At 48.9% G+C, this 25,522-nt stretch overlaps 1 protein-coding gene across 1 annotated transcript; it reads left to right on the forward strand.

Moving 5' to 3' along the window:
• The first annotated feature begins 9,678 nt into the window (after positions 1-9,678).
• Positions 9,679-18,260, forward strand: AMZ1 (archaelysin family metallopeptidase 1). The gene is made up of 6 exons (XM_061473572.1): positions 9,679-9,998; positions 10,578-10,745; positions 11,610-11,738; positions 12,043-12,206; positions 13,530-13,706; positions 17,532-18,260. Exons 1-6 carry the CDS (start codon positions 9,695-9,697, stop codon positions 18,099-18,101), a joined length of 1,512 nt encoding a protein of 503 aa, XP_061329556.1. The 5' UTR covers positions 9,679-9,694; the 3' UTR covers positions 18,102-18,260.
• Positions 18,261-25,522: the final 7,262 nt, after the last annotated feature.

The following is a 25,522-nucleotide window of genomic DNA, read 5'->3' on the forward strand; positions in this document are numbered from 1 at the left end:
CCCTGTTTAAGTTTTAACCCGTTACCCCATGTCCTATCACTACAGTCCCTAATGAAGAGTCCCTCCCCAGCATCCTTGTAGCCCCCTTCAGATACTGGAAGGCTGCTATGAGGTCTCCACGCAGCCTTCTCTTCTCCAGGCTGAACAGCCCCAACTTTCTCAGCCTGTCTTCATACGGGAGGTGCTCCAGTCCCCTGATCATCCTCGTGGCCTCCTCTGGATTTGTTCCAACAGTTCCATGTCCTCCTTATGTTGAGGACCCCAGAACTGCACACAGTGCTCCAAGTGAGGTCTCACAAGAGCAGAGCAGAGGGGCAGGATCACCTCCTTCGACCTGCTGGTCACGCTCCCTGAGGACATTCTGTTCCATGAAGATTCCTGCTCTCACCTACTCGAGGCAAGTGCCTCTGTGTTTTACATCCCTCTACGCAGAGGCAACAGATCGTGGCCTCCTTGGGAAACACAACTTGGCAGAACCGAGGGAGTTTGGAAGCAGAATAACGATTGCTGCTGCTGCTTGCTGCAGATAAAGGCCACTTGTGGTGAGCATCACGTCTCTGCTGCGACCAGCTTTAATCACAGCTGAGCGAATGCTGAGCGCAGCCTTAAACCACGCTCCCTCCGATGCACTGCACGTCTGCCCTCTCTAGCTTCTCCTCATCTGATTTGGGCCACCTCCTCCTCCCTTTTCCCCTCCCTGTTGTACTGATCTTCTCTTAACAAAGCCACTTGTTTCCTAAAGGACTGTGTGGCTGGTCCATCACCTCTTGCTCTGTCCCTGCCCTCCATCTCCCCCATTGCAAGCTCTCTTATGCAAGCGGTACCCACCTCCTGCTTCTGCCCAGGATAAATGCATCATCATTGTTATTTAATAACAACACCCTGTTACTAAATAGGGTTAATTTTTACCTGTTTACTCCTCCATCAGTGGTGGGGCAGCAAAGCCAAGTATTTATCAAGTTTAAATGCAACAGCTTTCTTAATGGATAAAAAAGGGCATGCTGTATTGGGACAGTTTGTCCAGTTTTAGTTCAGAGCTTTCTCAGGGCAGGAACTGACTCTTTGAGGCGTGTATGCCTCTGAACATGTTGACAGTGCACTGCGAGCAGCTCACAAATAGATCATTTAAGCTAATTAATACAAATAAACTCTAATTACAAGCAGCAACTAATTAAACCAGCACAGAGGGCAACTCCTGTGCTTGGGGTAGCAGCCGGTGTGGAAGATGATGCTATTGCAAGGCCTTAGGACTGCCTCCCACCCTCCCCACATGCTGAATCTCAGGCAGGTTTCCCACAGAGCGGCTTTGTGAGCAGCCACTGCAAAGAGGAGCTGCTGCTTCTCCTCTTGGCCTCATTATGATAGCAGCAAATTAGGGCAATTTCTCACTGGAGCTGCGGTCGGTGCCTTGAAAGCAATGCAGGTCCCAGGGATAGCAGCCTGCAGCACGCAGCCACGGTCTGATCCGGTGCCTGTTAACCCTGCAGCACAGCACACGGTCACTGTCCACTTCTATGGCACATGGGTCCTGGTAGGACATTTCTGCCCTTGCAAGGCTGGGTTGTGCTGGGTTGCCAGGACCACTACAGATCCGGAGGCGGTAAGATGTATTTCCCCTTCCCTAGTTTCAGTTTCTGTCACTCAGGGACACACTTGGGTCCCAGCCTGGTTATTCCCTTTTCCTTCCCTCTCAGGATGGCAGGAACGAGGGATCAAAGTGCTGAAGAAATCAAAACATGAAAGCCGGAATAAATAAAGCTATGAAGACACGGGAATGGAGATCCACTCCTCTAACGTAATTAACCTTTCCAAGAGCTAATAGTCCCAAATTAAAGGACACAGTGAGATGCAGAAATGCATCCAGGTCATGTGGGAGAGACGTACTGAGTGAAGCATCTTCAGACACCCTCTTGCTCCGTCATTCATCTCTTACTGAGAGCAGAGATTAAAGGGCGCTCAGCCCCTGCAGCGCTGTCTGGCACCCAGCCCCAGGCTCGTTTGGGAGCACACTTCCTCAGATGAGGTCTGGTTCCCTCTTGCTCCTCTCTCCCAGGCTGGAGCCTGGGAGACCTGCCAAGCACTCCAACACCCCAGTATCCCAACATCCCAGTACCCCAGCACCTCAGTACCCCAATACTCCAGCATTCCCAACCCCAGTACACCAGGATGTCAGCACTCCCAAATCCAGCACTCCAGTGTCCCAGAATTCCAGTATCCCCCAACCCCAGTATCCCCATACCTCAGCACACCCAACCCCAGCGTCCCAGTATCCCCCAACACCAGCACCCCAATACCCTCAACCCCAGTACCCCCATACCCTACCACCCCAGTACCTCAGCACCCCCAACCCCAGCGTCCCAGTATCCCCTAACACCAGCACCCCAATGCCCCCAACCCAAGCATTCCAGTATACCCCTATCCCAGTACCCTTAATCCCAGTACCCCCAACCCCAGTACCCCAGCATGCCCAGCCCCAGTGTCCCAGCACAACAGCACCCCAATAACCCCAACCCCAGCATCCCAGTATACCCCAACCCCAGTACCCTCAACCCCAGTACCCCCAACCCCAGTACCCCCATACCCTAGCACCCCAGTACCCCAGCACGCCCAACCCCAGTGTCCCAGCACTTCAGCACCCCAATACCCCCATCCCCAGCATCCCAGTATCCCTCAACACCAGTACCCCCAACTCCAGCAGCCCAGTACCCCCCAACCTCAGTACCCCAGCACCTCAGCATCCCCAACTCCAGTGCCCCCATACCCCAGCACCCCCAACCCCAGTACCCACGGCTCCTGCCTGCGAGCAGCCCCTGCGGGGGGCCCACCTCCCTGCTGGCCCCGCCCCGAGGGCGCCCCCAGCGGTTGCCCCGCGCACCGGCAGGAGGCGGCTCTCGGCAGCAGCTCGGCGAATCCCGCGGGCTCCGGGCGCAGGGGCCGAGCCCCCCTTTGCTCCCCCTGGTTCTTCCTCCTCCTCCTCCTCCTGCTGCTGCTGCTGCTGCTGCTGCTGCTGCTCCTCCTGCCGCCGCCGCCGCCGGGCTCCGCTTCGCCTCGCCAGCCCCGCGCCCGCTGCCCCAGCCCTGCCGCACCTCCCCGGCCTCCGCAGCCCCGGCACGGCGGGCGGTGAGTCCTGCCGGCCCCGGGAGGCTCGGGAAAGGTGGTGGTGGGGGGGAACGGGGTCGCCCTTACTGGAGGGGAGTAAAGCGGGGGGGTACACCCCGGCGCGGCGGGATGCGGGGTACGGTCAAGCCCGGGATGCGGCGGGAGCCGCTCCGGCCGGGGAGAGCGGGCTCGGGGCATCGCTCCCCGGTGATGGTGGCCGTGCCCGGGGCACCTCCCGCGGTGATAGCGGGTCATGCTTAGGGCATCCCCTTCCGCCGGGATGCGGGGGGCAGCGCTCGGGGCATCCTCCACCCCACGCCGGATCCTGCCCTCGGTGAACCCTCCTCGGGCTGAGCTCGGGGGGTCCTGCCCCGCGGTGCTGAGGGGGATTTGGTCCATCCCTGCACACCCTCCCGCATTCCCGCCCCGGGGATCACCATCAGCACTGACCCCTTTTCCATATCAGCGGGGCCGGGGGGGCTCAGGTGTCCCAGGAGCGTTTCCAGTACCATGTCCCATTACCCTTGGCCAGGCAGCACTGGGCACAGCCGGCCACGGAGAGAGCCACGGTTTGGGGTCTGTCATTGCCCTCCGGGTCTGTGGCTCCTCGGCTGCAGCACAGCCTTGGAACGCCGTTCTCTCGCCTTGGATGTAAGATGCCCATAACCATCTCCTAACCTGGCAGCACCATTGATTTCCTGGGAAGGGGTACAGCATTACGGTGCATTTATGCTGCATGATGAACCACTTTTATAATGCCTGCGCTCAAGGGAGTATCTAAGCAGAGCCATACCTGCTCCGGCATTCATCTGTATGGAAAATGCAGCCCCTTTCCAGGCTAGCAGTGGGGTTGTCTCACAGAAAGCATTTAGTCTGTCTAGACAAGTATGATGAAGAGCAAAGTGCCTGGAGCTGTGGGTGAGCGGAGCTCGGGGATCTCTGCAGCGCTGGGGTGGTTGTACAGCTCTGAGCGGTGATGCTCTGTGCTTTTGGGTCTTTGGTTAGCGAATGCACAGCAACCAGGCAGTAGGTTGTAAAGGTTTGTTTCATGTAAGAGCAAGGGAAGAAGAAAGCAGGCAGCCCTTCGTCGCACATGTGCATGGGAGAAGCATCACAAGAGTTTCAACAGGCTAAGATAAACAGAGAAGGCACTGAAAATGATGAATAATGGGTGATGAGGGGGAGGAGGGGGAAAGGCATATGCTGGCAGCTTACTTTCTGGAGGGTAGCACAGAGAAGTTAATGAATGTTTGTGTGACACTTAGAGAGCCTCAAATAGAAGGCATGAAAAAAAACCCAGGTAGCATTATGTATGAGCATAGAATAAATAAAACCCTTAGAGCAGAAGACTGAAACTCAGGATAATGCATGTCCTTAATGCATATTCAAATGAAGTGTATGGAAGCGGGCAGGCTTGAATGTAAAACAATATCAAGGGGAAAGCGGATGGGTTGGTGTTCTCAAATAAGGACAGATGGAAGCATCTGTCTCCACCTGAGGTGTTTAATGACCTTTACAACCCTGCAAACCCTCCGGTATAGGAGTTATTCATCTGACTTGTCCAACAGTCCAAGTAAATTAATGAGGAAGATCCATGTGAGGGCAGCCTTCCAGGACTGAGCCTTGCAGCGGTAACATACCAGTCACAGTTCCAGCAGGACAGGTATACTCTCCTCCCAGTAAATGCGTATGAGAACCCCTGAAGGTTTCCACAGCACCAGGAGTGATACTGTGAGAGAGACCTCACAGAGCATCTTTTCCTGAGTCACAGACATCTTCTAGAGACATTACACATAAATATTATAGAGATCTGGTGATGCATGACTCCAGGTTTTATCTAACGTTCTGGTCTGGAACACATACCGATCTGACTCAGTGTTTTGTGCCCATTGGATGTGAAGTGAATGGAAGATGCAGCAGTTTCTTGTGGGTACAGGTATAGGGATGATCAGAGGAGAGTTAAATGCCCCCACATCGCAGTGTCCTCTCTTCATCCCATCCCACTGGGCTCATTTACCCATTGAGAGTTCAGCTTCTCAGTCAAGAAAAAACCTCTATCATAGAATCATGGAACGGTTTGGGTTGGAAAGGACCTTAAGATCATCCAGTTCCAACCCACTGCCACAGGCAGGGACACCTCCCACTAGACCATGTCACCCTAAACCTATTCTACACATCCTATACATGTCAACAAGTAAATTGAGGAAATTGCTTTCATGCTGTCAACTGTGCGATGCTGGGATGGAGACTGGTCGTAGAGTAGCAGCAGCAGCAGCCACCAACTGCAAAGCTCAGGAAAAGAGCTATTGGGCAACTAGGATGTGTGTTGATAATTACTTAACCCTTGTTACGTTTACTCTGGGCTTTTCATTTCTGGTGCCTGGCTGTGAGTGCTCTGCGCTATCACTGCTTGTTTACAGCACAGCACCTAACACGGGCAATTCATCAGTTTTAAGAGGCTCTGCTCATGTCCCTCTGACATCCGAAGAGCCCAATTAAGTGAGTCTGTCTCTAAATACTCCTCAAGAGCTGGGAGGGAAAGGGAATGAGTCTCCTTCTGCACATCTGCAGCCTGCAGTTTATATGAGACAGTGTTAGAAATGACTTACAATTCTATTTGACTTACAAAGAATAAGTCTTCTATTTGACTTACAAGAGTTAGAAATGACTTATAATTCAATTTGACTTATACAGAATAACTTGAGAATGACCAGCTTAATATATATATACCTATACACACACACAACCTGCACAGTGTTAGAGCCCAGTTCCAGACAACACCAAATAAATCCATTAGATATGGAGTGCCCCTTCTCCGGACCTGTACAACATACAACCATTTCTATCTTGTCAGAATATCCTTGCACTCCATGATACTGCCTTGGCTTCTGAGAATTACACTGTTAGTGTCAGCCCCAGGCAGACCTATGCAGTGTAATGGAATAGAGAATAAATGACATAGCTGTGAATTACAAAAAGAATAATTCATAGGTAATTTTCAATTACAGAGAATAATTTATAGGTGCCTGATTTGCAAAGAGAATAATTTATGAGTAACCCAAATTGCATGTGAAGCGCATTTAAAGGTTACTGTAAGAAAGGGAGTATGCTGCTGCTCTGCTGTCCTGTGTTGAGGCTGGATTTTGGGGGCACTTCTTGTGAAAACAGCCACCATGGAAAAAAAGCATCAAATTCCATAGCAAAAAGGTTTGTGTAATGCACCCAACCTGATCTGAAGCCTTGGTATGTGACCAAAAGCCAGATATACGGTCCCTGTTGTCCTCAGAGCTCCTACCTCATGTCATGAACTAGAAAGGCCACAATACAACATGATCACTGGCAAAGGCTGTTCCTGACAGCGGACAAGGAGCCGAGTGCCAACACCTTGGGGTTGTGTGTGTCTCCACTGCACTGCATGGATGTGATGATGAATGATACGAGAGAGATGAATAACAGAGAAGAGAGAGAGGTGTGATCTAGGCTGGCTCCATCCATACCCTGGTAAGGACCAGGAGGGTGCCAGGAGGGCACAAGTTCATGTTTCATACCACACAGACATGACAACTCCTTCCTACATACCTGAAGGGGAGCAGGATGCATTGGTGCTTCCACTTCTTCGTCACCACGGTGACATCTTAAACTGAGCGGTAAAACAACATCCAAGCTGAAGTGCCACTGCCTCCTGAAGCATCAGGGAATTATACAGGGCACCCTCGACACAAGAGCTAAAAATGCAAAGCCTTTTTGCACTACTTCAGTTAATGAATCACTGTATTCATATATTCGACCAAGCACACAAAATATCTACTATAGATAGTGTAGTAAAACAGCTTCTCTTTTAAACTACTAACGTTGTCCATGAAAGTTTCCTAAAGCATTCAGTTTTCTCCAGTGCAGTATTTCAGAAAGGCTTGTTAAGGAGAAGTAATTGGAGAGGGTATTGGGATGCTGCTATCCTGTGGGAAGCAAAGCCAGGCTTCTCCAGGAGAAGGGGACATGCGTCGCTGCAGACCACGCATTGCAAGTGAATTCCTGTTCTTGATCTTTCAAACCACACAAATCACAGACATGATGGACATGATGATGAACATCACAAAACGCCCTTGGTCCTCGCTGGGAATGTCTGGAGCTGGGTGAATGTCGCCTTTTAGGAAGGCCTGGGGAAACAATGTAAATCCCATAGCTTTGGGTTCGCGCTATACCCCACGAGAGCCTGGGGGAACGCGCGCTAAAAGACTGTGCGCTCATTGTATTTCCTGTTGCATACATCCACTCTTTGCTGCTCCTCATTTAAAAGAGAAAAACCCATTCATTTTGTACCCAGCTCCTCCTCCCGCAGACCCACACTCCATTTATTGCCAGGAAGCGCTAATGAAAGCGGCTCGTGCTTCTCAGAAACCTTCTTTGACAAGATCACTCTCAACCTCGGCCAAGTGCAAAGTCTCTCCCTTGGTTTCCCTGGGAGCCACAGGCACTCAGGAGCTCGCTGGATCAATTCCTCAGTGGTTTTAGCATCACTAAGAGTGTCCCAGGGAAAGCGCTGCACATGAGCAGAAAAATGATGCTTGTATTTAAAGTTTGTGCAGAACAAGTGAAATCTTGACCATAGGGAAACACAACTCTTCGCCCTAACCCAAGGCAAAGCTCCTGATGGCTCGGTGGGGTCAGACTCTCGCTTCACCCTCACAAACCTGGGAACAAGTCAGAAGTGCAGAGATTTAGGTGGCAAAACCCCAACAACCCCACACAAACTCGTGTTGGTACCCATAAGAAGCAATCTGGGCATTTTTAGGGCAATAAGAAGACGTGGCTGAGAAAGCATTCCAAACATTCACCAGATTAGGGCCCTCGTTCCACTTCAGATCCCACCATGTGTCTGCTGTCAGCCTTTAACACCAGTGTAATACAAGGCTTGCACAAATAAACTGCTTACTTATCTCTCTCCCAGGCTGTATACCCTTAGTGCCGAAAAGGATCATACAAAGTGAGTCTTTTCTTAAGGACTGCTTATACATACACATATCTTCCCAAGGGTTAGATGTAAAGAGATTCAGTGTTCATTTTAATGGGCTGCCACCTTTTTCTTACAGTGCAAACCACCAGAGCCTTCTCTGTGTAACTAAGGAAAGCCTTTGGCTCACGTTGGTACTACTTTTTAAGCACTGAATTTCCTTGTTATATTGCTGTCCCCAGGGACCACTGAATGGCACTTACATGACAGTGCCAGGCTGCAGCCATACCTAAATTACAGCCTTAACCAGTTCCTCCTAAAAGCATTTCACCTCTTTCCTGTGTTTGAATGATGCTGTTATAATGGGGATGGTCAGCAGCTGATACATTTGCTTATCCACACAGAAAGCTTGTCTGGTTTCTTTTAGTATTAACTTGCCTAATAGAAGAAAACACTCCTAGAAAGCCTGCACTTTTGTGTATATATATAAAATACCCGTGTACTTTTCACTCTGCTGTATACAGCTGGAGCACCTGCCTGTGCTAGGCAGCTTTGCCCAAAGTACTGCTCCAGAATACGGTAGTTCTACTTTGATATCCTTACAGAAAATGACTGGTTCTGGAAAAAGCCAGCCATAGGGGCTTGGTTCCCTCTTTTTCTTCCCTTTCCCAAAGACATCCCCTTATGTGCATAAGCTGCAATGGGAAATAAGTGCTTGGCTTCAGCAGCTTTGGAAAACGCTGGCCCTAGAAAGGATGCTGGGGAGGATACTGCTGGGATGCTCTGAATTAATTTCTTTCTGCTGCAGGCTCTTGTTTGCTCTTTCTTTACCCCTTCACGTCATCACCAGCATCCTTGATGCTAACGCAGTGGGACATGAAGTTTTCATGAGGCAATGGGATAGCAATGGGCCCGTACATATCTTGCTAGAGAGGCAACACCAGCAAACGCTTGTCTCACACTGCATCCTACCTGGGGATCAGGATGGGCAAAGCTTCTTACATTCTGCAGCCTGACAGGAACACAGGGAGCGGGCAGATATCCTGGTCAATACCTGAGATTGGGGATTAAAAGCTATTAGAGGAAACTGTTGACAGTGAATCAACTGCTTTCACTGGTGCTGTTTAGGCTTCTGAGGGATAGAGGGATAGACCAAGATCTCCTTCTTTCCTGCCATGGATTTACACCTTTGAGAGCCCAAAGAGCGTGGCTTAGCCCAGGAAAAAAGGAGCACCACCTTTTGACATCATACGAAGGCCAGTGCAGACAATTGCACACACAAAGAGGTATTTTCCCTGTTATTGGGACTTCAGGATAAAGCACCCGGAAAAAAACCAATACAAACTGCTTCAGTGCAGACATCTGGTAGCAATACTGGGGCTATGCATTCACGAGCACCATCTACTGGTACATTGTCCGTAAACCAGTGACATACACACACATGGAGAGGACCCTGCAACAGCTACTCAGGTAAGAGCATAGAGCTCCAGGCCAGCTCTGTGTATAGCATTTATAAACTCCCAGTCAACCCTCACAGCTGGGATTTTGGGGCAAACTTTGCTTGGAAAGCAAAGGGTGAAAAGGCTTCCAGGTCCCAGCCATGTGCCGATGCATCCCCTCCTGCAGGCAGTGGGTCCCTCCGCAATGCTGCAGTGCAAGCACGCTCAGGAGTTCAGCTTCGGGCCCCGGGCTCTGAAGGATGCGCTGATCTCCACCAACCCAGCCCTGCAGGAGCTCTATGCCAAGGCTTTCTCCAGGGCAGAGAAGCTGTTCCTCTCTGAAGCCTACAACCCGCAGAGGACGCTCTTCTGCACGCTGCTCATCCGGACGGCTTTCGACTGGCTCCTCAGCCACCCTGACGCACCTGAGGACTTTGAGACGTTCTATCACGCCATGCTGAGGAGGAAGCAGAACTTCTATCGGAAGCACATTTACCTGCAACCTATAGGTAAGGTGGGCATCTTCACTGAGAAAATACAGGAGGGAGGAGGGCGATACTGGATGTTACTGACATCCTCCTCGAAGGATGCAAAATGCAATTGCCATAGAAAAGATAAGCATAATACCAAAGGCTGTGACATGCCCCCAGTCCAGAGTCACAAACCATGATGACAGACCTCCCCTGTAAGTGGTATGTGTGCTCCTGGGTGAGATTTGCTAGCCATACATATTTATATGTAAAACAATGCTGGATAAAACAGCATTTCTGGAGCTCCATCCTTGATGGCCCATTAAAAATCCACCTGCTCCCACATGGATCTTTCTGCACAACTTAAACAGGGGACGACCTTCCTAATGACAGAGTGAACTAATGCCTCAAGCCACCTCTCAGAAAGAGCCCCCTCTTCTCCTCCATGTCTGTATAACCATCTAGAGACACCCATCACATCCCAGAGTAGACAGTTAACTTGAGAATGAACCAGTTTTCCTCTTCCTCCATTGCTGCAGCCAGCCCCCCAAAACCCCTTCAAACCCTATGGTTCACCCTGGCTTTAAGGAACTGATCATAGGGTTTCTTTTCTCTTAGACTTAACTGAAGGGCCTGCTGGGCTCTCGTTGCTGGATTCCCTTCAGAGCTGTGTTGAGTCTTTCTTCCTGGGTCTCCGTGTGAAGTGCCTTCCCTCCATCCCCATCTCTTCCATTCACTGCTGCTACCGCCACAGCCGGGACTCGGACAGGGTGCAGCTTCACGCAGGTAAGGACCTGGGAACAGGGAGCCCATGGAGACATCAGATTGGCACAGGAGCATGAACCCTCCCTTAGGAAATGTCTGAAATAGCCCTTCATTGCCTGAGCAGGGAGGGGATGAGGAAGGGAGTGAAAAGGGTGGAACCCTGTTCCCATGGAAAACCCAGAACTTTGAGGCTGGAAACAGGAATAAAAACCAAATCGACTTCCATCATATTTTCCTCTGCTCTTTGTATTTCTCAGTGCTATTATGCTTAGGTCTGGGTCTACAAAGTGATCATATCAGCTCCATGGAAAGACACTGTTGATTTGGTGTATTCCGAGTTCTCCCATCCCTTGTCCAGAGCCAAAGTAAATTAGAGGCCTGGGTGGTGCAGGGGGGGAACTCACCGGCCTTTTGTGATAGGAGCTGTGGGTTCAAGTGTCACACAGCTCCCCAGGGACAGGGGTTTGTGAGCTGCCAAACTCCTACTGCACAAACATCCATCTGGAACCAGCTGGTTGCAGGTACCATGGGCAGCACAAACCCAGCTCTGCACCAATGCGGCTGCTCCAGCTCAGCTCCGAAATCCCTGCAGGGAAACTCCTCTGCTTCCAGGTGCTTATTTCCATGGGTTAGTACTGAATTCACCTGTGGCTTTGCCTTAGCTGTGTGCTCAGCGCCACTTTCCAAGTGAGGTCTGCTCATACTCCAGTTTGAGGGGATGGATCTACACAGCCATAGTTCTTGATCCAAGGTGCCGAATCCAGCAGCTCTGCCTATCTGAGGCTTGGCTTACATCCTCATCCCCATGAACAGCAGGAACTTTGGCTCTAGCACGCTTTAGAGGGATGCTTCATTTTAACAAATGTCTCTCTTGTATCTGTCCAGATGGGATCTTGAATTTCCTGAAGAACAACAAGCCTATGGATGCCCTTTGCGTCCTTGGACTCACTCTGCTGGACCTTTACCCATGTGAGACCTGGAGCTTCACATTCAGCAAATTCCTGCCAGGACAAGGTGGGTTTGAGGTCCCAGGATATCCTAGGACAGCATGCAGAGAAGGCAGCACTGTACCAAAAAGCCTTCCCTACAATAGCCAAACTTTATCACTTTATTCACTTCCTAATAAAATGAACTAGGCTTTCCCAATTCAAAAGTGGGAGAGTCAGGGCTCCTGATCCAGTCAAAGTAACTGAGGTGTTACAAACCTCTTGGGAAGTGTCTTACCGCACCATATGTGCTCAACCAGACTGTGCTACCTTTCCATGACGCCTAAGGAGAGATAAGGGAGCTGATGCCTGATTTGTATCTCTCTTCGCAGAGGTGGGAGTCTGCAGCTTTGCCAGGTTCTCTGGGGAGTTCCCCCAGGCTGGCTGCAGCAGCTGGAACCCACTCACACAGAAGGAGCAGCCGTGCCAGGTCAGCAAGGAAAGCAGAGAGCGAACACTGCCACTCAGTGCCCAGGAGATGGTCCAGTGCTGTAAGGTAGGGTTGCAGCCTCTGCACCCCGTATCTCTTGCTGTGTAGGGTTAAATACTCCAGGCAAAATCCATGTCTCAGACCAGCGAAGCAGGCGTGAGACTGCTCCTAGAACACACTGGCAATCACAGCTAAGACCACACACTTAACACACGTGTACTCTATAGACCGCCCTTACTCCCCTTGCCACTGGAGGAAACCATAGTACCAGCTGGATGGTGAGGCTACAGGACTGACCTTGTGTCATGGAGCAACAGTGAGGCAAAATCCCTGCCCAGCTCAGGGTATAATCTCACATATTTTGTTGTCAGATGATGCACATGCAGAAGGATGGTAGCTGCAGACACAGTACATGGAGATTAATCAGAGTATCATCTAGTGGAGCTGTGTGTTCACTAATGGATGGCTAGGAAGGGGTGACTGTGTCTGCCTCAGGCATTGCTACCCATTAAGGGAGAGGACCACTTCCCAGGCCTGCTTGCACAGATGGATGAGAAAAACACCCCAGCCAAGTTTACATATATGTAGATGCCATTAAACCCCATTCATCTCCAACACATCCTCTTCACCAGTGCTGTCCTGCATTCCAGCTCTGCTTCCAGTGTTTCTCCCAGAGCTGGCCCACATGGAGTAGCCACACCAACACCTTCAGTGCCATTTCTCTGTGCCTCTCCTGGTGTTTGCTTGGGATTTTCTAGTCCGAGGTCTCTTCCTGTAGCAGTTTTAGATGATGTTTGGTGGCAAGGGGAGCAGGAGAGGAACCCTCCATCCCCAGCCTTTCCACAGTTACCGATTCCCAAGGCAGTCACGCTTGGCCAGCTGACTGCAGCTTAGTTTTTTGCTTTGGCACAAACGTTAAGAGCATCTGCTTTGGGAAGACCCAGCTCTGTGACTGCCAACAGCGTCTTACAGATTTCCCACATGGACTGTGCTGCTCTTTTCAGACCCCAATGGGACCGTTTTCCCCCTTAAAAACAAGGCAAAACAACAAAATAACCAAACCCACGCTGTGCTTGGGGAAGAGAGTGACAGCAGCACTGCCCTACAGCTCTCTACATGCTATCCACAGGGTCTTCTCATAGCTGCTTCTGAACAGGACACCCACTCGTGCTTTGCCACCACACAGACATGGATTTGGGGGTACCTGGGAAAAAGGGAGGATATTCCCCTTCTACCTCAGAAAAACCTAGGCTGGAGGATGGCCAGGGCTGAGCAACAAGTGAGTCAGACTGTTAGGGAGCAGGGGAAGTAGAGCAGCAAAGGAGGAAGAGGAGGAGGCAGAGCAAGCAGGACTGACCATGCACTGCTGTGATTTCTGCTTCCCTGAAGGTGACCTGCCACGAGATCTGCCACCTGATGGGGCTGGGGACCTGCCGCTGGCTGCAGTGCATCATGCAGGGCGCGCTGAGCCTGGATGAAGCCCTGCTGCGGCCCCTGGAGCCGTGTCCCATCTGCCTTCGCAAGCTGCAGCACGTCGTGGGCTTCAAACTCATCGAGCGCTACAGGGTGAGACCTCAGGCACTGGATGCACCAGTGCCTTCTCAGGGCAAGGGGGCACAGCAGGGAGCAGAGCAGCCCACGCCAGAGCACGGCATTAAATATAGCAGCATGGTAAATGCAGATGCTCTCAGTGAAAGGTGCTAAGGGAGGAAGCTTACACCTAAACAAGGGTGATGTACACATGGTCTGCGACTAATAGAATGGTTACAGTTAGAAGGGACCTTAAAGATCATCTCCTCCTAACCCCATAGCATTTCACACAAGCTCTAGGGCTTCTGGCTGCTCATAAGGGATAGTGCAACAGCCCAACCACGTTTTGCTACCCCCAAAAATGAGGTGGAGAGGCAGATTTCACACCAGAGTGGCGGCAAGCACAGCAATTCCCACATCTCAACGCCCTTTCCTATGTGCCACTTTTCTTTCTGCCTCTCTAGGGCTGCTGGTAACAGGGAGAAAATATTAAGTAGATACTTGGCTGCCATTCCTCTGTTTAATGATATGAGAAAGGATCCCAAATTATTACTCCCTAATAAGTGGAGGGTCCCTGACTCATCTTTGTCTCTTCTCTCCCAACCCTAAAACTGCTAACACCACAGTTAGACAGCATCAGGAATAGTGCTAGGACACCTTTAGCTCTAGAAAGTGTTTACTACCTCTTCTGTCTAAAAAGGAGGATTTGGTAGTCAAATGGCTGCTGGAATAGAAATAGTGGCATCATTCTCACTCAGCACCCTATTTTCTCCCTGGTTATGATTCCTGTCTGACACACGTCATATTCAGAGGCAGGATATTCCATGCCTGCCTATTTTAAAGGCTGTGGGTTATATTTGTTACAAGATGCATGCAGAATGAGAATGGGGATGCCTCCAGCTTCATTCAGCTTGGAATCAGACACACAGAAGCGCGGTGAAGGATAGGGAGGGGAAAAAACCAAACCAAACCATGCTTGTGTGGTTCTGCTGTTTGTGCAGTCCCATCCCTGACTCCATGGATGTTTGCTCCCTGTTTGCTCGCCTAAATTGAGGAATGGATCCTGGTTCAGTTCAACACCCAACCTGTCAGCATGCAGCTATTGCTTTCTAGAAGAGAACTGCCATCTGCAGTAAGCTTTTCTAGAAACCTTATTGCCCTTACACCTGCAGTAAATACAGCAACTGGCTCAGCATCTCCTGGTGACACTGAACACACAGCCAAAGGAAGGACACACTTGCCAAATGTCACATCTGCTTCCTTGATGGGAAAAGCTGGGCTAGATATAGCACAAACTGGTGTAAGAGTTGTGATAATCTCTGTAATGGGCTTTGCTATGGAATTGAGAGGAAATACAAATGCCAGAGGTGAATTAAATAGTTAAGGAACCCGACAGAAGAGAGCATAAAGCATCCGGAGACAATACCAGACAGCAAAGTTACTTCCTAAGCATGATTTGAGAGGCCAAGTGCAAGCCTGAAGCCACGTTTCCCTTTGGAAAACTAGCACAGATCCCCACCTGCCACAGAACAGCCCCAGACCCCCATAGTAAACACAGGAAATGCCAGACACAGAGCTGTTCCTCGCCGGGAGCAGGTAATGCTGCTGAAATGATCATGTTAAGTCTGTGACTCAGATGCAGCAAGGGGCAGAAGAGCATGTGGGACAGGACAGGAAACCAGTCCTTATGCAGGAGGAAGAGCCCCTCTATTTATTTATCTCAGTTGCACTCAAGCACGCTCCAGTTTTGTATCACAGCTGCTTAGTCCAGCGGGAGTCATCTTGAAACCTGACAGCAAATCAATTCTCGTGGTGTTTCCCCATCAGGACCAGCGTTTCCACCTGCTGCTTCTGCAGCATCCCCAGGCTGTTCCGCACCTAGCAAAAGAAAGCTGCTCTTCGAGGCTGGGTTAGCTATGTCCTTGCTGTGGTGTTAATCTCAGTATCTGCTCTAATCTCAGTGCTGCCACGGCGGAGGAGTATGGAAACTGTGCCAAACCTGGAGCCCCTTGGGGTGTCAGACAACAGCTTTCATTCTTGGTGCCTTACCTGGGGTGGGCATCCACTTCAAATGCTCCTGCCTGCAGGCTAAACACATGAAGAGGTTATCCATTCATAGTTAAATAGGAGAACACAAGAAGAGGCTGCAGCCCTACAAAGCCTGCCCAAGTCTGACTCAGTAAGCCACCCAGTGATAGACAGGACAGATTTTGGGGTTTTGGTAGTGATCTTGAGTCAATCATTCCCTCCTTTTGCCTTAAATAACCCAAATGGACTGTTTGAACATCCTCTTCTCCACAGCTTTTTCTTCTCTTGCGAACAGGGCTAAGCAGCATTTGTGATTCCTTCCCAGATTCATGACTCTTGGGAATTTTAAGAGACATTACAAAGTCATCGGCCAGTTATAGCTTTCAGTGAGTTTTGCTGTCCCCTTCCTTAGGCCAGTTCCTAGTGCAGCTCTGGTGCCTTCTTTGTGTTTTAAATACAGAGGGAAGGAAGGGCTGTTGGAGGTGGGATGAGGCAGGAGAAAAGTTGTCCCTTTACATTTGTTCTTGCCCCAGAGGGAGGGGGCAGGGTGGATTCCCTGGGCTGAAAGGGTCCACTTTGTTCTCGTAGGAAGTCCTTCCCTGAGGCTCCATGCACAGACTGAAATGAGCAACAGGGAAACAGGGCTCATGGCTCCCACCCACTCAATTTGAGCTCTATCCTCTCTGCCACTTGCCTGAAGACAGAGCAAGAGAGAAGGGAAGGGGGAGGGAGAAGTGGGAGAAGGGAGCTCTGCAGGGCTTGGAATCTCCCGCTGCTTCTCCAGCACTGCTTCCTAATAAAGCAATCACAGGGCTCTGCAAACATCTCAGCTGGGAGCTGCAGAAAGTAAAGATGAAGAAACAGGCCACAAGGGTGTGAAAAAGCTCAAAACCACATAAACCTCTCACATATGCCAACAAGGAAGACAAGGAGATCACCTTTTATCTAGCGATGACTGGAATACTGTGATTCATTCCCCAAAGTATAAGTGTGCCAGAAGCAACCCATTATATGCCCTGTTGTAGCATTTAATAAGAAGGAAATGGTCTCAAACATTTTCCTTTCATTAGCTCTTTCCTGAAGCCTTCTCACTTGTGCATTTCAGCTCAAGAGGGGAAGAGCTATTCTCAGGAATAAAATGCATATTAGCACAGGAGTTAGCATTATGGTGAAACAAGGCTCTTCAGCACTCTCTCAGGAGCTCTTATAATGGCACAGTTTCCTCTAGAGGCACTGGTTTGGCTCTCGTGGAGATCACATCCATGTTGCAGGGAGAGATTTTGTGCCATTTTCTACCATCTTCAATAATAGAATCGTAGAACAGTTAGGGTTGGAAAGGACCTTAAGATCATCCAGTTCCAACCCCCTGCCACGGGCAGGGACACCTCACACTAAACCATGGCACCCAAGGCTCTGTCCAACCTGGCCTTGAACACCACCAGTGATGGAGCATTCACAGCTTCCTTGGGCAACCCATTCCAGTGCCTCACCACCCTCACAGGAAAGAACTTCTTCCTTACACCTAACCTAAATCTCCCCTGTTTAAGTTGGAACCCATTACCCTACCCCTTGTGCTATTGCTACAGTCCTGTCGTACAATCCACATCTGACTGGAGGCAGCTCTGCCACAGATGCTGACTCCTACAAAATGGGATGAGCGAACCCCTGCTTCATAGGGTAACTCTAAGTTGTGTGAACCCATCCTCTTGCAGAGAGGACCATAGCATCTGTATCTGAGTCGCCCAAGGTGAATTTCACCTGACAAACACTGGGAAAGGGGTAACTGTTTTCTGTCATTCCCTAAACCAAAACCTTTTTCTCCTCTCACCGCAGAAGCTCTACGCTTGGACACAGACTGTACTGGCCACATGGCCAAGGCAGGAGTCAGCAGACCTGTCCAACTCGGAGGACATCCTCCCCTTCAGTTCAGACTCTGGGATGTGCTGTGAGAACGACTCCGAGGCTGTGACCTCCTTGTCTGAGCCGCTGACACCAGACACGTGCAGCCAGGCCCTCTCCATCGGCCAGGACCTGGAGCAGGATGAGCACTCGTGTTCGCTGGCGGAGGCGCACAGCCAGCCCCAGCTCGCCGGGCACACCAAGTCCACGGATACCATCAAAGATTACGAACTGTGGCTGGAGATGTGCATTGCTGCCCTAGAGAGGAACGTCTCCGAGGAGGAACTGGCCCAAGTAGACAAGGCTGTGGATGCCCTGGCTAAGTGGGAAATGTTTACAGGACAGCTGCCTGCCATGAAGAAGGACCTACCCTTTGCTAGGGACAGCACCGGCCTACGGAAAGTTCTCGGAGACAAATTCTCCTCCTTGCGGAGGAAACTGAGTTCCAGAAAACTGTCCAAAGGGGAATCGTCCCCTCAGCGCTGGCGGTGGGAGGAAAACTAGGCTGGCTCTGCCTTTGGTTAGGCCAGCCTTGCCCCCACAGCTTTGCTTACATTACTGCCCTGCTTCTGACCTTTCCCACCCCAAGTTGTTGCTGTCAGAGAGAAGCAGCAGCTCCCCAAAGGAATAAAAGGTGTCTCTTTTTCTGACATTGCTAACATAGTTTTGATGGGATCAGTTCTTCTCCAAGGGATTTTTCCTGTGCCGGTCTAAGCCACGGCACTACTCCAAACCCACATCAAGTCCTACGTAGGCGCTTCCATTTTCTTGCTCTATTTCATTTGGTCTGAAGTCAGGCAGGAAGAGGTCCATGTGAAACACTCAACAGGCTCACGCGGAAGCTTGGGCCATCTGAACAAGCAGATGTAAATCAAACCAGGGCAGCTCTCCCATACGCTGAGCTCTCTGCTTAGCATTTCAGCCTGAAGCACAGGTGAGATTTCTCCCTCCATAGTACACGTTCACCTGTGTTGTGGTTGCTGCCCCATCAGCTGGAGGTTGTGCTGAGAGGAGCACACAAAGCCTTGCAGCACACATAGCGGGGGAGATGGAAGAGGACAGGCACAGAATCAGTAAGTAAAGCAGAAAGATCCCTGGCAGCTCATCTGCCATAAAGCACAGTGTTAGTGATGGCTGTCTTTTGGCGGACACTCAAGGGGATCTCCAGAGCTGCTTCAGTTCAAACAAAGCCAGGCTTGGAGCAGTGAGCTGTAACCGCTCACATCCTCTGTAGATTGGCACAGGAGAGAAAAACCTTTGAAAACAGTCACATGCTGACTGATTATTAACTTGAAAGAGGAATTACACATGCGTTCCTCTCTTTCTGCCTTGAGAAGTGAACACCCTGGCCCTTCCCCTCTCCTCCGCTCCACAAGTCACCCATTGAGCAGGAAGGGGTGTTGCGCTGGCACCGGGAGCTAAAGAGCCTGCCTCCCCATCCCGGGGCATGCCGTTCCTCCAGCTATTTATAGAGAGAGCTCAAGAGGCCAATGGGTTTTCCAGTTCTGTAACAGCAACACACAGGGGAAGGCCAGCTCTCTCCATCCCCTCTTCACCCAGAGCTCAGCACTGATAACGCTCTCTGCAGCTCACAGCTACATGGCCATGCTCCAGATTGCTCCCATTTAAACATATCAGCAGGTAGCACTGGGTCCAGTTCAGCTAGGAGGAGAGGGAGGATGTTTCCCTTAGAGAACCCAATAGCTTTGGCTTTCCTGAGCACTTTGCCGTGTGCACTTTGAAGGCCTCAAACCATGCAGTGATCCGGCTATGTACATTTGGAGCGGGAAGGGAGAGGATCATTGGAAGACATCTGGGAAAAGCCTGAGATTAACACATGCGGGTGAGCAGGAAGGATGATCTCCCAATAAACTGGTTTCCGGAAATACAAACGACTTCACAGCCGTATGATTCATACAGGGAGAAAAAGGCACTTTTGGCTCCGGGACGGATGACAGCAAATCCTGGAAGCATTTTTTTTCCAGCCTTCACGCAGGCGCGGAGCTGCAGAACTGCTGCTGCCGCCCTCTCCTGGCAACATCAGCTCCATGGGTTTCTCATCCAAGACATTCTTCCCAGCAGCGGCAATTTTCCAAGCAAAGCCTGCTTGAATTACAAATCCATGTACTGCCCCGTGCTCACTCAGTTGTCCTAACAGATTTACTATTTTAAGCAAGAGATTACCGTTTGTTCAGCCTTGTCTGCTATTACCTGATTCTGCACTGAATCATTAGGATGAACTTCAGAGGCTTTCCGGAATGAGGCCATAAACTCAGGATGACAATATTGCCTAAGGGAAGGGAAGGAGGCAGCCTTCTACCATAACAAAGTCCAAAGACAGCAGAGAAAGGGGGTGGCACAGAAATTGGACAGGCAGAGGTCACAAGTGGGAAACTCCTTACGTGACACTTGCCTTATAGACCCATTTTGCTCTGCTGCAAAAGCATGAATTCCTGCTGAAGAGCTGTTGCTTACCAACACCAAAGTATTTTTGACACCATCACTAACAGAGCCATCACTTACCAGCTTAGCTTGTCCAGAAGTGCTCCAGGTGAGAAAGAAATGAGCACGGCAACTCAGAGATTCACATGGCAACTCAAGAGCTTCACCTACTCCTCTGGGCAGCTCAGAAGGGTCCACAGGCAAGATGCAACTTCGCAGTGAAAGGCAGAAAGTGGTTGAATACACTTTAAAGTCCTTCAGCAGCTATAGGAGAGAAGGTCCATGTGATACTACACTGCAGGTGGTTCATGCAAAGACATTCCCATGGAGGTGACTATTCTTCCCATCAGTAAAGGTTTCTAATGCTGCTGCTGTATGATACAGCAACATTTTGCTCCCTAAGTCTGTAACTAATACCTTGCACTTACACTACACAGTTTACACCAGGGTGAGTAAGGAATGGAGGCAACCTGGGACACAGAGGAATGCATCAACTGACTAAGGTTACACAGGAAATCAAGGTTATAATCAGGACTAAAGCACAAAGGTGCAATTCCTACCCTTTCCTGCATGTACCAGAGCTGTAGCAGGGCAGGAAACACCTGACAGACATTAGAAGTAAAACAAATGGAAGGTAAGCCCCTAAATAAGATTTCCTACATTTTAAGCAGCAGGTTTCCAGGGAGATACACTTCTACTTAGATGAGTATGGGAGCAGCAGCAGAACTTGAAGCTAATAAGCTGCTGAGTAAGCTGTGGAACAGAAATACAGATGAGATACTTAGGAGGCATTTCAGAAGGTCAAGCTGCGTATCAGCCATCAGCAAGAAGGAGTAGGGTATTCTATATATAAAGCGCACACCCAGAAGTTACTTGTAACTCAGCATCCAAGACTGGAGTCAGTTACAAACTGTCCAGGAACATAGTTTCACTGTGTAGTAAGGCAGTGGGTAGGAGAAGCTGGGTGTTCATTGTACAGCACTTCTGCCACAGTTTGGTTAGCCTCCTGCAAGGAGACAGGCACCAAAAGGAACTGGGCACCCAAATGGGAAAGGAGGCCAGTCCCAAAAGGTAACAGTACCAGCAGACTGCCACAGAGCAGCCCTAGGAAAGCAGCACTTCTGTTTCTCTGCTTCATGATCTATGGTGCCTTGTTGTAACAGGTAAATAGAAGTAGATCCCCCAGCAGAAACACATAACTCCCTCCTGAAGCTGCTGCTATCTTTCATGTACCATTGCCTTAGGTATTATTAACCCCCATGGCAGGGGAGCTGGAACTAGATGATCTTAAGGTCCTTTCCAACCCTAACTATTCTATGATTATTCCAACACAGATTCACGTTAGACTCGTCTGACTCAGAACATCATCCTGTGGCTACCTAGAGCATCCTCAGTGATCAAAGCGACTCCAGTCATACCCTTTCTGCCCCACACTCAAGGATTCTTGTTTTGAAGCAACTTCTGAAGCCTATAATCCTGGACAGAGCAGAAAACAGTCTTTTAATAGCTTTACAAGCTCATAAAGTCAAATATCTTTTCCCAAGAATAAACAGGCAGAACATTCCAGTCCTACTCTTAAAACAAGAAGCTGCTGTAACTGAAGGGAGTAGGGGTACAGTACAACTGTCAAGGGAAAAATAAATACCCCCCCATCCCAACAACCACAAAACCCCACACTCTTTGCTAGTTAGGGTGAAATCACCTACAGCAGCTTGCAAAGGTGGGAGAGGAAAAAACAGTGTCTTCCATAGACGTTTCATTACCAGTATCCAGCACTTTCTGATTTAACTATGTATGTGACCACCTCCCTCCCCTAAAAATGGTACTTTTAACTGAAGTCTGTTTCTGCTGTGCAAAAGTGAGGCTTTAAAAGAAAGCACACTCTTTGTAACAATTCCTCCCTTAGCACCACACAGCTTTCCATGATGCTAATCAGGCTGGGGCTGAGTGGCAAGAAATCCGATCATTTTTGTTAGTAACTGGATGAACTTCCTCTCAGGTCTGTGCAGGATAATGAGGATAACCAGACTGGAGCTAGAAACCACAAGGATTTCATTTCCCTCCTCAAAGAGGTGTAATTAATACCTCAATATTACTAAAACCAATCCAAACCTTACACCCTGAACACTTCAGCAAAAACACAAGCTACACAGCCCTGCCTACTTTGCATTTTAGAGAAGCCTCTCCCTGGGGAAATAGCCATGTTTCCCCTTTAATCTTCAAAGTGTTGTACTATTGAAGTTGCAGAAGAGATGCTCTAGTAACAGGGAGCCATGCTGAGCCGTGGAAGAGAATTCCAAGTTAATACATCGAGTTCAGTCTCTCCCTGGGGTAGAAGCATTTGTTGGCACTGAACAGACAAACCTACCTGCAGAACTGACTGCTTCAGCCTTTGTTCTTACAGGACAACATGTGTGCAGCTCAGTTACGAAAGGGACATCTTTGCTGTGTGAAGTGAGATAGTCTGAGGTACAGAAATACTGGCAAGTATGGAAAACCCATCACTAAGATACCTTGATTCGAGCCTCTCACGGTGAGTTCCAAGTAACGTAGGTCCCACCAAAATTGGTACGTGACTGCTAACTAGGAAAGGACTGAGCTTGGCAGGCACTCCAAAGTATTTCTTATATTCATTTAAACTTTGGATGTTCAGCAATTCTGATGAACTCCATCAATACAAACCAACCAAACCCCAACCAGCTTTAGAGCGGGCAGAAGGGCAACTTAAAACAGCCCCTTACCTGTCTGTCGTTCAAGGATCTCAACAGCCTGGCACAACACCGAGCTCCAGCAGGTATTGCCACAAAGAGCTCTTTACTTGCTCCACTAAGAAACCTGCTATATTTTCTCTATATGCTATGTTGTAGGCCTGTAATTCACAAGGATATTTTGGCTCAGGAAAGGGCTGAATTTGCTTTCACGGAGCTGACCAAAGAGATCACCTGGAGATGCTGCTGAGAGCTTTTCAGATTAGAAAGAACATGACCACACCTGCAAGCCCCCTACTACTACATACTGGATTTGCCCTCATTTTCAGAGGTGCTGACCACCACCAACGCACATTGCTACCTGAAATGCTCAGCATCTCCAGTAAGAATGAGTCAACCATTCCCAAAAGCTTGATGTAACTGAGGACCTAACAATTCTAAAGATCAGCAAAAAGGACAAACAAACTCCATGAAGTGTCTCCCGTTGTGTACCTGGCAATGTAATTGATTAGGCATTAACAGTCCACACAAGAAACAATTAAGACTTGCCACAAAGTCTGCCAGATGTGACCTTTCAAGTGCAAGTAAGGAAAGGTTAACAACATTCCTAAGAACAGGAGCTGGCAGAATCAGTTGATGCCAGGATGGCAATGCTGTAAGACAGGGACGCCAATGACTCTCTAAAGGTCAATGGTTCAGCACTGCCGTATGAAATGCCACAGCACGCAACAGAGGGGACTGGCACTGGAGAAGCAAGTAGAGTTCCATGGCTACTATCAGATGCTACTCAGCAGAAGAGGAATCTCTAACAGGTGCTGCCAACTCAACAGGCTTAATTATCTTCTCTTGCTGAGCTTAAAATACATAAGCACGAACTCAAGCTGCGCCTTCCTTTCCACTTCCCATCAGTTCTAAAGCTTCAGTCAGCTCCTGAAATGCTACAGGCAAATAAATTGGAAGCTTTATATAGGTTAATGTTTCACCAGCCTTCCATTCGTGGACACATTCGGGAAGAACGATTCAGAGCAGAACTGAAGAGGAGGGAGGTATATAAAGGTTACAGAATAGGATTTTATTGCATGATGGCTGTAGTTTCACGTAGCCCATGCCATAATTCATTCCAAAAGTGTCTCTCTTGCAGGTACTTTTTGAATGAAGCAAACCCCATCACTTTAGACTGTTGAAAGAGAAAACCCATGGAACAGTATAACAAGTCAAGTTTTAATAGATTTATAAAATTCATATATACAAAACAGTAAACTAAGTCACCAAAGCTATAAAATACACTTTTTACACATCACAATATAATTTTATCTAGTACACAGTTTTTGTAAATTGAAACTATTACAGCAAGTAGCTGCTTCTATCATGGATGTTGTTTTGGTGCTAGAAAGACACTTATGTGAGCAGTCTGGAACTGTGCTTTTACTTAATGCATTTTTCACCTTCTTTTAGTTTGTCACTGTTTTTAAAGTACTTTCCTGTGAATTGTTAGAAAATTAAGGCTAAACTCAGGCCTTTCTTGCCCAATGCAGTGAACTGGTTTAAAAAAAGAATGATATTGCATAGTATGTGTGTTAATGCATAGGCACCAGAGAGCAAGTAAATTGCAGAATAAAAGATAATGTTAATTGGCTTCCTAGCTACATGATTGTGTCACGAGATAACTTTGTGTTTTGTCAGTTTGCTTTCATACATATTGATTCCATAAACAAGACAACTCATCACAAGAGCAATAAATACTAGCCATTTTGTTAAGTGGAGTCTCCCGAAACACTTCTTAACCTGTATCAGCAATTCAAACTCATTACACATTGCAGATAACAAAACCTGTTCACTGGAAGAGCACTCATTATCCTAAAGAGAGTTAATGGCTTCAATGCAAATGGGAGTTTGAACACGTGTTTTCAAACCTAAGTCCACCACCATGCTTTCCAAGTCTTGTGAGCTACCAAAAGATCATTTCTCTTCCACATCCCCCTTCTCCCTGCTACCTCCTCTCAGCCTTTGTGCCCAACTGCCTGCACACAAGCTCAGCACAAGAGATTGATGGAAAGTACCAGCAGAGAAGCAATGCTATTCAAAATCCGTTACTTCCCTCATAAGATGCTCTCTCATGTCCTACTTATCAGAAAGATTTGCTCTCCATCAGCTGTAGTTCTCATTCCAACAATGGAAACAGTCTCTTACCCAGCCATTCTCCTGGAATACTTCTCATGCTCTGGCATCTTGGAAGTTTAAGTAGCTGCTAGAAAGGAGTAAGATGCACTGACTGGCCAGAGATCTGCAAACTGTATTTTAGTAGGAATTGAGTTTTGGCACCAGCTATGAGCAGATGAAGAGAGATTCACAATGGAAGGGTGTGCAGCCGCAGCAGAGCCACAGCCTTGCCAGCCTGCTGCTGTTAATTCACAGCCAATAGCTCTCTGGAGTCATTCAAAGCTTTTAGGGTCAATGCAGATGGCATTTCACTTCAATACAGTCTCCAAACATCATCAGCTTTTGGGATCTGTTTAAAAATAGCTCCCCCCCTCCTGCTCCCTTCCAACATACTTTGGCTTTTTTACCAGAATGCCCACCTTGGAAGTCAGTGCTGCTCTTTTTTTTCTCTCTGGCTGTGAATATTTTCACATCAGACAGAAGATAAGGCCTTCAGACATATGCCAAGAGCTAGGCTGTGATACAGTTCATCAAGCCAGGCACAGAACCACTAGCACTGACAATCTAATACCTCCATACTCCCCACCCAATAAGAAAACAAGCATATCAACACAT

The sequence above is a fragment of the Pezoporus flaviventris genome, unplaced genomic scaffold (assembly GCF_033815535.1).
Source record: "Pezoporus flaviventris isolate CSIRO_AGI_PZ_B2104156 unplaced genomic scaffold, CSIRO_AGI_Pfla_v1 ptg000078l, whole genome shotgun sequence".
NCBI lineage: Eukaryota > Metazoa > Chordata > Aves > Psittaciformes > Psittacidae > Pezoporus > Pezoporus flaviventris.

Excerpts from the sequence above, each read along its gene's own strand:
- AMZ1 (XM_061473572.1), top strand. The coding sequence starts at position 9,695 with ATGCTGCAGTGCAAGCACGCTCAGGAGTTCAGCTTCGGGCCCCGGGCT. Across the intron at positions 11,739-12,042 it reads CAAATTCCTGCCAGGACAAG|AGGTGGGAGTCTGCAGCTTT; the intron begins GTGGGTTTGAGG and ends CTCTCTTCGCAG. Across the intron at positions 13,707-17,531 it reads AACTCATCGAGCGCTACAGG|AAGCTCTACGCTTGGACACA; the intron begins GTGAGACCTCAG and ends CTCTCACCGCAG.